Below are 15,380 nucleotides of genomic sequence, written 5' to 3' on the forward strand. Positions count from 1 at the left end.
GTATAACTTCAAAACCTTGGAATCTAAGAAGAGTTACCATGAAACAGTATATAGTTAACGAAAATATATAAAGTTTTTTATTTGTTCTTTGAGAATTTTTGGCTTCTAAACAGTGTCTCCTGACAACTTACTTTACATATATGCAAACAAAATACTGGCCAATACACAGTGCATACCTGATCATATTTCTATGTTGCAAGAGTGTTGAGGCAGGCCGTACAAAACGATGTTGTGGGCCACATCCGGCTTGCCGGCCGTCTCTTGGCCATCACTGACTTAGATAAGTGCAAGAATCAGAGCTAAGAAGTAAAACTCAAGTGTGTCAACTGCTTGCTGTGGGTAATGGGAATCCCAGTTGAAAGTAAACTGGGCAGAAGAGACTCGTAGGCAGGCACACGTGCAACCCCAAGCACACTAATTTGTGCCAGCTGCCCCCATCCTGTTTTTTTTTTTGCCAAATTCCCTTTTTTTTTTTCCCCAAGAGTAGCACGAAACAATTTTTTTCGCAACTGTAGTTTTTCCTAACATTCATCTTTCGTAAGCCGGGGAGTTAATGTACGTTCAAATTATACATACGTAAGTGTAAAAAGAAATGAAATGGCATATTATACAAAGTTCTGTATTGCAGTGTTTTAGCCATAGAATTCTTAATTAATAAAAGATCATTAATTTTGTAGAGCTAAAGAAATCTCTGCGCAGCATTATCTAAATACGGAATAGCTTATGACTTCACCTAAAGTATTTTATTTAAGCTGCTCAGTATGCCATATCTATGATGCCTTAATATTTGAAAATAAGTTTTAAAAAATTTTTTTAGCTTTTTATGTAATATTTTATGTAGCATTTAAATATTTGTGTGAATTTAAGGCAAAAAAAAAGATGTAAGTTCTGCCAAATAAAAAATTGGGAAATTTTACTTGTAAAGGCTAGGTACTTTTTGTTATATAGTAAATATTACTTTTACTACATTTGAAGTACACACACATTAATTTTTGTACAGGTAATGAGTTTGGCCATCCTGAGTGGCTTGACTTTCCTCGAGCTGGCAACAATGATTCTTATCACTATGCAAGACGACAGTGGCACTTAGTTGATGATAAACTTCTCAAATACAGATTTCTGAATAACTTTGATGCAGCAGTGAATAAACTGGAGGAAGAGTATGGTTGGCTACACAAAGACCCTGTGAGTATACCCTTTTTGTAAAATAAAATTGTGTGTTTACAAATAAATGTTACATCATCTTACCTATGCATATGTGTGTGAGAAAAATTTAATTTTGGCCAATTGAAATAAGTTTGAAAAAAATTATACCTACTCATATATATGTATATAAATGTAGTCCAATGGATCTTTCATCATTTCTCTCTTTAGACATCTTGTCCATACTAAGTACCTATAAGTATAGGATGAATGTTGATTCAAAGAATTTATTATCCACAAAATTGCAAATTGTTTGTGTTGAGGAAACAGAAAATGCAATGCAGCTTGGAAAAGATCAGATTCAGTCTGTGGCTAGCACAATGGAAAACTAACCTACCTTCAACTTCTCACTTGGTGACTAAACCCAGTTAATATATCATTATTTTTACCTGAAGGTTTGGGTGCACCACCTTTCCACTTACCACAAAAGTAAAAAAAAATGAAATCTTATCAAAGATGTAAGTTTCTTTTGAGTCAGCAAGCTGCTTTACCTACCAGTTACCGCTAGAATTAAATAGTCCTCAGAAAACTGATATACAGTAAACCATCAACGTTGAACCCAATTTACATGAAACTAATTACTGACCGCAGTTAAATTTGTTTTGTCATCAATCTCTTTGTAACTGGTCCCAGATTTTTGCAAAAACCTGCAGCTCCAGCTCCAGTTCAGCAAAATCAATAAGGGCAGCACAGTATATGTTAAAAAACATTTTCCAGAATCTATACTAATATTATAAAGCTGAAGAGTTTGTTTGTTTGAATGTGCTAATCTCAGGAACCACTGGTCCGATTTGAAAAATTCTTTCAGTGTTGGATAATATGTTTATCGAGGAAGGCTATAGGCTGTATTATATTATCAATAACATTAGGGATCCTTACTAAGAGTCCAATTTAGAGTCAAGTGCGTTGGAGGGGGTTAGATACAACATGCAGTACACGTACGAAGTGTGTGTTGACAATGCCGCAGGCGCTAGAAGTTTAATTCCTATTGCCTATTAACATTGTTGCCACACACTAGATGCCTTATCATTCTTAATTTTTCCATACAAGTAAAAAACACCCGTGTGATATTAACAACGAAGAAATAAGTACCCTCACAAGAGTTCAATTAGTATTTAAATACTTTTTATCACTTTAAATCGCAAACCTAAACAATTGCTTTTTTTCCTCTCGCTGTGCTTAATTTATTTTTTTTATTGCCCTTTTTTTCAAGTATATATATTTTACAGACTTGAAACTTCACAGTAATGTTCCTTATGTTACGCAGGATGACATTTTCCGAAAATTAGATCCCATGGGTGGTAAAAACCAGGCAACAGTGGGTACTTTGTCTGCATGAGAACAGGATTTTGCATTGTTCATGCCTTCTGCGTCTCCATGGCAACGGGCATCGCGCGGCAGTGGCGTACCCACAAGGAGGGGCATGTATAATGAGCGGCGCAAGAGTGATCTGCCTGTAGACTGCCGTAGCGAAGTACGGGTACATCAGTTGTACGTTGCGTGCACGAGTCGGGAAACCATCGGTGCTATTCATTTTCTCTCCGGTACATTATACAGCATTGTAATAAATTTTCACTTAATTTTTTTTTATTTACCATTACTGTAAATGGGAGATGTGGCTTAATTTTTTTCCATTAGTATAGCCGTGCGAAGCCGGGTCAGGCAGCTAGTGTGAGAATATGCATGGAATTTTTTTATATGCATTGCTCTTGAAGTGTTCTGTTAAATATCTGGCACATTAATTGAAAAATTTTAATATTTTTACAATAAATAAGCCATGCTCTGTTAACTTCCCACATCTTTTGAAAGGCAGATCACTTGCTTCCCTCTTGGATGATGACAGTTTATTGCAGGGTCAACCCAGAACTTTTTTCAAGGAACATTCACCAGTGGGTTTTCTGTGGGAACTCCTAAAATCCTATTTCCTCCACCAAATGCATTTCGTAGCTGCTCCATCTCATTGTTTCACCTCTTATCCATTTATAATAACCTTGGTGTTGATGAGACATTCAAACTTGAGATTAAGGATTGTATGGTAGTTTCATTCTTCTGATTATTGTATGCAGTTATTCAAAAATAATTGTTACTACATTTAAAAAGACGAGAAAAATCAGGAAAGTTAAACATGTACATGGAATATGAATACCTTTGCTGCTTGCTCATCTTTATCCACATGGGGGACTTTCAAAACATGTACCATAGCATAGTACTAACAGTGCAGGGTATGTTACTGTTAATGATATACTTCTTTAAAAAAATCTAATTTTTCCTAATAAAGACTTATTTTGATAGTAGTACACCTGCAATTTTTTCATTTTGAAATATAGTGTGTTCAATGTAAATGAGTGGTGAAAATGTAAAAATTTTGTGGTTAAAATACCAGACATATTGCAGTCCATGGCTTGTTCCGAGAGATTATCCTTTCTTTCAAATGAATTTGTATGAACATGAAAGTGTAGAAAACTCCAAATTTTTTAAAGTGGATCTGTATCACTATTAAAATAAGGCCTTTTAATGAATAGTGTACAGTATGAAAACATACAAATTTTTTATATTATATTAATTTTGCTTTTTAGATTCCAACAGGTAAATTGAAAATCTAAGTATACAGCATTAATTTCAGAGTAAGAATTTAAACCAAACTGTGTTAATCTGTTTATCTCTTATAGCTACATCTTTTCAAGAAGTTTTTTTTTTACTCGATATAATAGTGGTTGTGGGCTTTCTGAAGTTATGTTGGTTTTCATTTGACCATTGCTTTGCCTCTGACATTTTGCACAGGCCTATGTAAGCTGGAAACATGAAGGCGACAAGTTGATTGTTTTTGAACGAGCAGAACTGCTGTTCGTGTTCAATTTCCACCCTACGAAGAGCTTCACCGACTACCGTGTTGGTGTCGAGTCGCCTGGGAAGTACAGGATTGTACTCAACTCAGATGACGAGCAGTTTGGTGGTTTCAAGAGCGTGGATAATACAACTGACCATCTCACTTTCCCAGAAAACTTTGCTGGAAGACAACATTCTTTGTTGGTAAAGCACTAAATTTCATTCAAATTCTTAATGTATTCATTAATTAATTTAGTTAATTTGCTGCACTTGTCTATAGAGCAAGGTGGTATAAGGGTAAGATACTACTCACATTCTGGAGGACCAGGGTTTAAATTCCTGTTCTGTCAACCTGATTGTGGTTTTCTATAGTTTCTCAAAATCACACCAGGAAAATGCTAGGATTTTTTTTTTTTTTATCTCAGGCCATAGCCAATTTTTTCCCCAATATCCTTGATTCATGTTTTGGGTTTCTTTCTGTATTGACCTTGCTGCCAGCTCAATAGAAATATTATGTAAGTATATTTAATGTGCATAAGGTATTGTTAACATTTCCAATGGTTTAGTTATGTGTTCTGTAAAAGTGTTCCATCTATTTTGTTAACATTCGAGATTTGCCTTGCCAGCAACCCAACTCTCAACATAAAAAAAAAAATATTTAAATTATTAAATTTGCCTAAATGGTGAAAGTTTTTACATTACCAGTATAAAATGTACCTTCACACTTATTTTGAATTTATATTACTCTTAAAAAAAATCTTTAATTTTACATTAAGAAGCCAAGTAGCACACATTGCATTCTTGGTGAAGAAAACAAGATGTTTTTGCAACAATGTGTGTTTGTGTTTGTGTGTGTGTGTGTGGACTTAGGGTATCATCCGAGGACTTGCGCATGATATTTCAGCGTGGATCCGAGGACCTTTGGCAATCCGAGGACCTCCCCCAGGTCCTCGGATTAAAAGACCTCGGATTCACGCTGTTCTGTCAACCTAGTGTGTGAAAACATGATTTTTAAATTTTTTTTTGAGGTCCTCGGATAGACTGTAGAGAATCAAGTATGTAGTGTGTGTGTGTTACCACCACGTCGCGCTAGTATCGTTGTCACTTACACTCCTTTACACACGGTGTGTATCCCATGTTTATCAACGCTCCAAACGAGGACATTTCCCTCGAGTTTACACACATCTAATACACATCTCCGTAGTGTCAAACGCTGGTTGCGAGGACGTGGTGGACGTCTCTCATTTCACACATTACGAAGCCACAGACGCATGATCCGAGGACCTTAACTGGGTGCCATTTCAGGCGTATACATGTAAGCTGTGCTACATGAAAAATTAATTCTTTATTACGCGTTACTTTACAGCCTTTATCTTACATTCAATTCATAAACTTCTTAGTAGGAATATGTATTATTAGAAATATGTATTTTTAATTTTATTTGGAAGTCATAATTACCCTAAGCCTTCGAACATGAAGATTAAAACATAAAAATAATATTTTTAAAAAACCAAAAGGACCTAAAAAACACAACAAAATACTATAGGTACTAGAAATCGAAAAATAAATAATTACAATTATAATATTTTATTAAAATTATAGGTAATATGTTTGGACACGAATTTTCACATTGTAATTGTATAAACAATACAATAAATTTTGATGTGACAGTTCTTGTCCAAACATAATTATTACCTATAATTTTAATAAAATATTATAATTGGTAGGTGCTACCTACTAATCGGTTTAAAGTCGGTGCCAAACCAAATAAATATATATATAGATAGATAGATACACACACACACACACACACACACACACACACACACACACACACACACACACCCACCCCCCCCCCCCCCCCCCCCCCACCCCCATGTGAAATGCGGACCTATAGCTTCAAACACAGAAAGGCATTTACACTGTAATCAGAAGACCTTGCATTTTCTGGTGTTAAATGAAGAACTTGTAAGTATAGTGTGTTAGATGATATAAATATACCCATATGAAAAGAGGACCTATGGCTTCAAACACACGTTGGTATTTAAACTGCAATCAGAAGACCTTGCATATTCTGGTGTTAAACGAGGACTTGTAGGCACAGTGTGTTAATATGATATAAATATACCCATATGAAGTGCGGACCTATGGCTTAAAACACACGTTGGTATTTACACTGCAATCGGAGGACCTTGCATATTCTGGTGTTAAACGAGGACTTGTAAGCACAGTGTGTTAATATGATATAAATATACCCATATGAAGTGCGGACCTATAGCTTCACACACATGTTGGTATTTACACTGCTATCAGAGGGCCTTGCATTTTCTGGTGGTAAACGAGGACTTGTACGTTGTACGAACAGTGATTTTATATGTTATACATATGTATATATATATGTATATATACACCCAAATGGTGTGTGGATGTTTTAAGCTTGTTCAATTTAGCCTACTGGATGCGGTTAAACATAAAAGTTGCAACCATTTGAATACAAGAGCTGAAATTTGCGTTTTCCTGGAATGTATAAAACGCTGTTTTACAAACGAATTTTGCCTTCTTAGTTGTTATTTCAGATTCGTGTAGTGCAGTCCATACACGAATATTTTCGGACATTCACTGCAACCGTCTATACACGTTTACTTTATCGCCGATGTCAGTAAGTAAAAAGTCAGGGGCATCAAATAAAGTATTTTTTTATGCTTCTGAACGCTTTGACTTAACCAATGTTTTTTAATACTTCTGGCAATTTGCTTCCTCCCCTCCCTCCTCCATCATACTGCTCATCCCTAGATCTATATATATAAAAATGTTATGTTGGTTTGTGTACGCTTCAAAAACTCAAAAAGTTCTGCACAGATCGAGCTGAAATTTTACCATTATATACAACCCGCATCAAGGATTGTTTTTATCTACTTTTCACGTCAGCAACATACCCGCGACCGCGAAAAAGTAACTGCGCCTTTTTATTAATGTGTTTTCTCACCAATAAATTAAAAACCAAAAACACGCATTTTCTGTTATGGAAAAGTTTCTCCATGCCAAAGGATTTCTCTTAGCAATGGAAAAAACTACGTCAAGTGAAGCGAGCGGGAAATGGCTATATTTTGTTATATATATGGTTATGTTTTGTATGGGTCTATCACCACTTGAAGTGGGATTTCATGTAGATGGTTCTAGGCTATTCATTTGTTGAACTCCTTAGAACCTATACCTTTTTTTTTTTAATTTTTAATTTAATTAATATGTTCTATCGCCAATAACAACAGTTGCATTAATCGTAAGTAGAGGTTATGTTTTGTATGGGTCTATCACCACTTGATGTGGGATTGCATGTAGATGGTTCTAGGCTATTCATTTTTTGAACTCCTTAGACCCTATACCTTTTTTTAATTTTTAATTTAATTAATATGTTCTATCGCCAATAACAACAATTGCATCAATCGTAAGTAGAGGTTATGTTTTGTATGGGTCTATTACTACTTGATGTGGGATTGCATGTAGATGGTTCTAGGCTATTCATTTTTTGAACTCCTTAGACCCTATACCTTTTTTTAATTTTTAATTTAATTAATATGTTCTATCGCCAATAACAACAATTGCATCAATCGTAAGTAGAGGTTATGTTTTGTATGGGTCTATCACCACTTGATGTGGGATTGCGTGTATATGGTTATTGCATCAATCGTAAGTAGAGGTTATGTTTTGTATAATAACAATTGCATCAGTCGTAAGTAGAGGTTATGTTTTGTATGGGTCTATCAACACTTGATGTGGGATTGCGTGTAGATGGTTATTGCATCCAAACCAAATTCGCACATTATTCGCAATTATATTGACCGCTTGCTTTCCTTCATCTCCCACAGACTTATGGGAAAAATATCTATCTCATATGGCTGAGGATATTTTGCATAGAGTACGCCTTGAAAATGCTAATATGACCTTAGAATTAACAGAAGGGATTTACAACGAAGCATTTATAAATATTGAAGACAAGTGCTTAGCTATTGCAAATAAAGTTCTTAGTCAATTAGGAATGCCAGCACCAACCCGAACTGCGACTGCTGCATTTGATGTAGATTTACGCCGTGAACAGAGTTATAACATTGATGATCTTCAGACATATGTCCAATCGAACATTCCCAAATTAACGCGTGAACAGAAAGGCATTTATGATCGCATAATGCAATTGATAAATGACGGAATTGGGGGGATCTTCTTCTTGGATGCGCCAGGAGGAACTGGGAAAACATTCCTAATTAGATTGATTCTAGCAACGGTTCGATCAAAAAATGACATAGCCTTAGCTCTTGCTTCGTCTGGAATAGCTGCGACATTGTTACCAGGTGGAAGAACTGTGCATTCAGCTCTAAAGTTGCCATTAAACATGCAACTCATCGAGACTCCTACGTGCAATATTTCCAAAGCATCCGGTATGGGAAAAGTATTACAAAAATGTTAACTAATTGTTTGGGATGAATGCACGATGGCACATAAAAAATTGTTTGAAGCTTTTGATTGATTGTTACGAGATTTGCGTGGAAACGTTCAACCATTCGGGAATACATTGATATTGCTCGCAGGAGATTTTAGGCAAACATTGCCTGTAATTTCTTGATCGACACCAGCAGACAAAATAAATGCTTGCCTGAAATATTCAACACTATGGCGGCACGTACGTACATTGCAGTTGACTACGAATGTGCGTGTCCAGTTGCAGAATGATCCATCAGCTGAGGTATTCTCACGACAGTTACTGTAAATTGGAAACGAACAGCTGCCAGTCGATGAGACGTCTAGACGAATATCATTTCCCGATCATTTTTGTAATTTATTAACATAGAAAGAACTGATCGAAAAAGTATTTCCTGACATTCAAAAAAATCATATAAATCACGATTGGCTCAGTGAAAGAGCTATCCTTGCCACAAAGAATAAAGATGACTATCAACTTAATAATGTTATTCAATCTAGTATTCAAAGTGATGAAATTACATATAAGTCGATAGACACCGTTGTGGAAGCAGATGAAGTAGTTAATTATCCAACGGAATTTTTAAACTCACTTGATCTGCCAGGGATACCACCACACATACTTAAATTGAAAATAGGTGTGCCAATTATCCTCTTGTGGAATATTAACCAGCCAAAACTCTGCAACGGCACGCGACTTTCAGTTAAGAAATTAATGAATAACGTAGTGGAAGCAACGATTTTAACGGGGCCTTTCAAAGGTGAAGATGTCCTCATTCCTCGAATACCCATGATCCCGACAGGTACACCATTTCAATTTAAAAGATTGCAATTCCCAATTCGATTGGCATTTGCAATCACAATCAATATAGCTCAAGGTCAATCTTTTGAATTGTGTGGTTTAGATTTAGATTCTGATTGCTTTTCACATGGACAACTGTATGTTGCGTGTTCCCGAGTCGGAAAACCAGATAGTCTTTATATCTACGCATACAGTGGAAAAACAAAAAAATATTGTATATCCACAAGTATTGCAAAATTAAACTTATATGAAATGTATTCTTTGTTTTGTTTCTCATTTCTCAACTATTCAATCAAAATGTGCCACAGCGAAGCGTGGCAGGGTACAGCTAGTAATAAATAAAAATAATTTACGTAACCTACGTTGTTTCATTAAATAAATATATTTTTTGGGAAAAAAGTTTATTATTGAACAAAATATTTCTTAAGATTAATTTACCGCCCCGAAAATATTTTACTGTGTGTTTCATTACGTTCATGGGAATTTGATTATAAATATGTATTTTTACGAGAAAACGTACAACACTACTTGCAATAGTTTTATAATGATGACAAATTATAATTTTTATGAAACTTGCAAATGATATTTCAGTGAATATTGTTGCTATCGTTTCTCACAGTGAAGTTCAAACGCAGACTGTTTTATCACGGCTCGGGAACACCGTAAGGATCACAAAGTATTCTTCCGCCTTAGCGTTGTGTCACATGTGGCCATACGTAGCGAAAACACAATATGGCCGCCTTTGAGATAATAAATGTATATGTGAGGATAAATAAACAGTTATTCAGATATTCTTGAGAAATTCTCACTTTCACGCCTTGGTAAAATAAACAGAATAACTTTGACCTAGTTTAATGTTAATGACATAGACAACGCTGTGTAGTTCTGCAAAATTACACCTATAGATACTTGTGTTTGCGTATCATAATAATATGAACTCAAATATATAACTAAGTAACTTCCATGAACGTTTGTAGGACTTGAACTAAACACATTTTTGCCGGCCTCTTTACGTATTTTATAGCAAAAGACCATTCGGGAGATGGTTTGTGACGTACTTGACGTAAGTTAGATGAGATCAGTTTTTAAAACGTTCCCATTTTATGTTCCCGGCATCAAGTGGTGAAGTGATTGATATCAACAATTGTATTAACTTTGGTTTTAACAGAACAGCACGTGTATTAAAGTAGCTTATTTATTTTGAGATATGTAGTATTTAATCACATAAAGTAACTCTTTAAAGGAGATAATAATTAATAGCTTTATAGTTATTTCAACTGTCAATAATGACACCGCATGGATAACAACATCACTGCTTTCAGCCTGTGGCGGGGTCCAGAAAACATGGATGCCAATCCTAAAATATAATGTTTAACAGCTCCCGCACTAGACGGCCAAGTTGCCGTGGCCAGTTCGCCGCGACCTGAGAGTGCGTGGCAACTACTGAGAGAGCACACACTTGTCCGCGGCGGCCAGGCTCAGGCGTGTCGCTACGACTTGAAGGTGGATGCAGACCATGTCATTTGTGTGATTAGTCGCCTAGTGTGCGGGAGCTGTAAGGATGAATGACGAGAATATAACAACAAATAACATACCCGTGCGAATAAAACATTTTATCTTGATCAAACATCGAATGGTAATATAATAATGGGGTAGTATGTAAATGCAAGTATTTATTAATGCAAAGTATTGAAAATATAGTACCAACAGATTTTGGCCGTATTGAATATTTATTTTTACACTTCTTACAGTTAAAATCTTCTTCAATAACATTGTTAGAAGTTATGTGATAATCGTTTACTTTTTGGCTGTATGTGCCTGATACAAACATAAATAGGCCTACCATTGAATATACGAACTCGTGAAAAAACCATGTGGTAAAGAGGTTCTGGGAAATATAAACCTGCCCTTTAAAGCGTCTGACCTTGTGCTTTATTAATGGTCATTGTTATGCCTACTTTTCCTCATCATTTGTAAATACAAAGTTGTATAATAAATTGTGAATATAATGTGGAGTCTATGAGCAAAGTTGCTGTGTAAATGCAAATCATACATTTTGATGAAGTACAATGGGAGATTTAGCATAACGGCAAAGAAACACCTATGAGAAATAATATATAGCCTAACAGCAGACAGAATATCAGTGTTATTGGGGTTTAGATAAATATAAAGTAACATTGCAAACTCTATATAAATAAGTAATGAAAAAATTAAATAAGTTATGTTACAAATTAAGTTATAAAAGTATGTGGAACTTACTTCGGTTAATTCGCTTCAACAGTTGTCATGCATGTAAGATTATTTATATAGCTATGGCAATCTCAAAAATGGCGTAGACTTGTGACCGAAATAAGGCTTTTATAAACATGTTTTTATAATAATTTAATTCAAAACATTAATTTTTTAAATTGTCTATTTACGTTATTAAATCATTAATTTTGAAGTTGTAAGGAAGATATGGAGAAATGACCAAAAACATCTTTGAGAAACTATCTATCTATCTATCTATCTATCTTATCTATCTATATATATAATCTGGGCGACTAGATCTTTTCATTATGGAGACCTGAATTTCCTGAAATAATAGAGTGTATTGTTATTTTTAGTCGAATTTTTTAAAAATAAAACAATGGCTTGTGAAACCCTAGAAAAAAAATACAATCTATGAAATAAACATAACTGTAAAATTATTGAAATCATAAAAGAAAAAGCAATATAATTACTAAATAGTTTAACAAAATAATAATTTTAAATTATTTTCACATTAATTTAAAAATTGAAAACGAAAATAGTTATGAATTTCTTTCTTTTATTTGGTTATTGTAGAGGTTTAACTTAACTGATTTTTATAACTTTACAATGAATTTTTTCTTTCCATATAATTTTATTTTAAAGCCCATTTTTTATGAAGAAAGTTAAAAATTTTAAAACTAAATATTGTCTTTTTTTACTTTCTCTGTACTTCAGGTCACCATAATGAAAATATTTAGACGACATAACAAACCCCGTTGTATTCTTTGAGGTCGCTCAAATTCTATTTTTGTATTTATATTTTCGTCAGTAATACACGTTGCTACTTTTCCTATCCTCTTAAGAAGATTTCGAAGTCGCTAGGTTGAATCATTCGAATTCAGACCGGCAGCCGGACAGGTATCCATATGCAAAATAAATCTTTGCACCATTATCACCATTGTGATTAAAAAAACTGAGAGTTTCAAGAGCTTTGTAGAGGAATGGCGTAAATATTTATTTTATATTTAAAAATGAAGAATTTCAAAATAGTATAGGTTCCAGACTAGTCATTTAATCAACTTAACAGTCAAAACACAGAATAAACACAGCAAGCACATTTCTAATGGAGACATAGAGGGCCCGAGGCTCCAGCACGCATCTGGGCGCAGTCTCAGCAGGTGAAGAGGAGGCGTAGGCAGGCTGCGTTGCTAACTCCTTCCTGGAAGGTTACCAACCCTTTCGCAAGGTCATCCTCTCACGTCTTCTTCTAAAGCATTGCGCGCGTGGTGCAAAACTAATCCTTTCCGAATAACATGCATGTTTGAGAAATGTGTTTCACTTACACATTTAAATTTTCTGCTGTAGTTCTTAGGAATGTATTTTTAAATTATTATTTACCTCTCTTTAAGTTAATTTATAAATAATAATTGTTTAGAAAAAAATTATAATTTATAAAATCATAATGGAATATTGTCTATAAATTACTTATTTGTTATTATAATCACTCTTGTTTATAGCCAGCAAATGGACACAAAATATACCAATCGTAAAGAATGTAATAAACTTATCTACTTAAAAGTCATTAAAAAATTTAAACCAATAAACATATTTGTTGTTGAAATTTATGTTTTTAACTTCTCACTAGAGAATGTTGTGGTACACGGACGTGTTAATACGGTTAACTGTTGGAAACAAAACTTGCATAACCTTTTGGTTTCTAACACTAGCCCCTAACAAATAATTTAATAATGAATAGTATTTATTACACTCACGCTATAAGTAATTGGACTAAAACGTGTACTAGAAAATAGGTATGTTACTGAAATAAATACAGTGCATTTAAATAACTTAGCAACTATATTGATCTGTTAAGTGCTGTTGACATATTCATCCCCGCTTATCATAAAATGATTTACTTTAATAGTAATATTTAAAAACGTGTTTTTAATTACTTGCATTTTTATAGTTAAACTGTTAAAAAGCAGATTCTAACTAAAATAGGTACACACAATGTACAGTTTGTTACTTAACCACAGTGATTTTAATTAGGAAGGCCGGTATTTCTGCTCATTTCCACTTCGCATAAACGAAGGAAACGAGTAATTTAACAGACTGTTCCCTATAAATTTGATCATTTACAAAGATAAGTAAAATCATATACAGGGCCAAGGAAAATTTTGGAAGTAAAAAATAAAATTTTCAAAGAGAAGATAAATCAAGGATTATGATTGTGAAACGAAAGAAAATATTTATTACATGTGTTGATATTATCTATAATAGGTAATATTTTCCTAAGCCATATTAATTATTTTTATTATTTATTTGTAATTTATGACTTTGTTATAATATTCTTCTTTATATGTAGGAAGCCGAGATAATCATGGAGAAAATCTCATTTAGTAACCAACCTATGTAAGTGTTTTATTTCTGGAGACTATTGCTGGTGTATTCAAGGAAATTTTGCTTCATTGACAAAATTACGTCTATTAATAGAGAGAGGATTTAAGTTAATGGATATCTCTGCCGTTAGTGCAATGAAGAAATACTGACGCTATCCAGTATGAGTAAGAATTCAAACAACAAACTTCGGCTGAAGGTTTATCACGAAAATATAACCCAAAAATATACAACTGATGGTTATTAGTGCTTTCCAAGTATTATATACGCCTTTAAGTTGGAGATGAACAAATCGTTTATTGCAAATAATAGATCAAGTATTAAGGATAAATGCGTTTATTGTCTGCATAAAGTTTAATTTCAAAAATTCTGCAGTCATAACAAAACTCGTCGCTGTCAACAGGACGTATTCATAAAGGTATCTTCATAACTAAATGCTGGTCTCTTATTACAGATGGCAGGTTAATTTATGTTACAAATTTCTGTAGAGATTTTTGTCATTTTTAATTTAGAGTATAATCCCGGCGGACTCGCAGAAAAACTAATCTAATTCCTCCGACTAAGCACCTGGGGATTGGTCATTAAATGTAAAGATCAAGGCTTGCTGCGTCCTACAGCACAAATCAAGTGCACAGCCGAAGAGTTCGTGGTGCTTCTGCCGCGTGCCGTATCTAATTGCTGTTGGTTCGGCCGGTCGCACAGTCAGGAGCGTTGTAAAACCACGGCTAGACTGTGTGCCTATCTTGCTACTGGGTAGGTAGCTGGTGACAGCTTACAAACCTCTCCACTCCCCTCCCCCAACCAACACAATATACTTATATTACAGAAAAACAACAGGACCCGTCTTAACTCCACAACCTGTGACCTTGAAGCCAAGCCGAGCACGGCCTGCATATGTTGATGACTTCATTTTTACGACATTTCTCTACTATAAGGGCTATTTCTGTAGATTTTATCTTTAGAACTCTTTTGAATTTGTAGTTCTGCTACAACAAAATGAGTGTAGACAGTTGCGAAACTGCTAATAATTAACACTTACGCAACATTTTACGCCCGTTATATTACACTTTATAAATATCAGTTGGACATATCTGTGACAGAACAACACACGCAAAAGAAATATAATATTCAATTAGCAGTACTACCTATTGACCAATACTTATTGAGAGAAAATGAAAAATGCTACGGGGGGGGGGGGGGGGGGGAAGAATTAATATAGCGTGTAAGCCTGAGCCTGGCGATAGTGGGCTTTGAATTACTTCTGTGACTTGTGTGCCGACTCGGTGCTGTGAGGAGTGAAGTCTCTCTTGGGGGATCGGCTCGAGCATCGCAAGCCAGAACATCACCAGTGACTTGTGCAATTTGTGGTGTGTTCACCATGGAATGCAGTTGTTTTGATCCACGGGAGGAAAAGCAGGGTGGGGATGAGAGCGACAGATTTTTTTTT

General features: G+C 34.7%; 1 protein-coding gene across 2 annotated transcripts in view; it reads left to right on the forward strand.

Annotated features, from left to right (window-relative positions):
• The window catches only part of LOC134529286 (1,4-alpha-glucan-branching enzyme), a 168,355-nt gene that overhangs the window by 109,686 nt on the left and 43,289 nt on the right, over positions 1-15,380 (forward strand). For both annotated transcript variants that reach the window (XM_063363193.1, XM_063363194.1), the window contains 2 exons: positions 1,001-1,185; positions 3,985-4,233. In XM_063363193.1, the coding sequence (XP_063219263.1) occupies positions 1,001-1,185; positions 3,985-4,233 (434 nt within the window). The remainder of the gene's footprint in view (positions 1-1,000; positions 1,186-3,984; positions 4,234-15,380) is intronic.

Source organism: Bacillus rossius, chromosome 2 (genome assembly GCF_032445375.1).
Source record: "Bacillus rossius redtenbacheri isolate Brsri chromosome 2, Brsri_v3, whole genome shotgun sequence".
NCBI lineage: Eukaryota > Metazoa > Arthropoda > Insecta > Phasmatodea > Bacillidae > Bacillus > Bacillus rossius.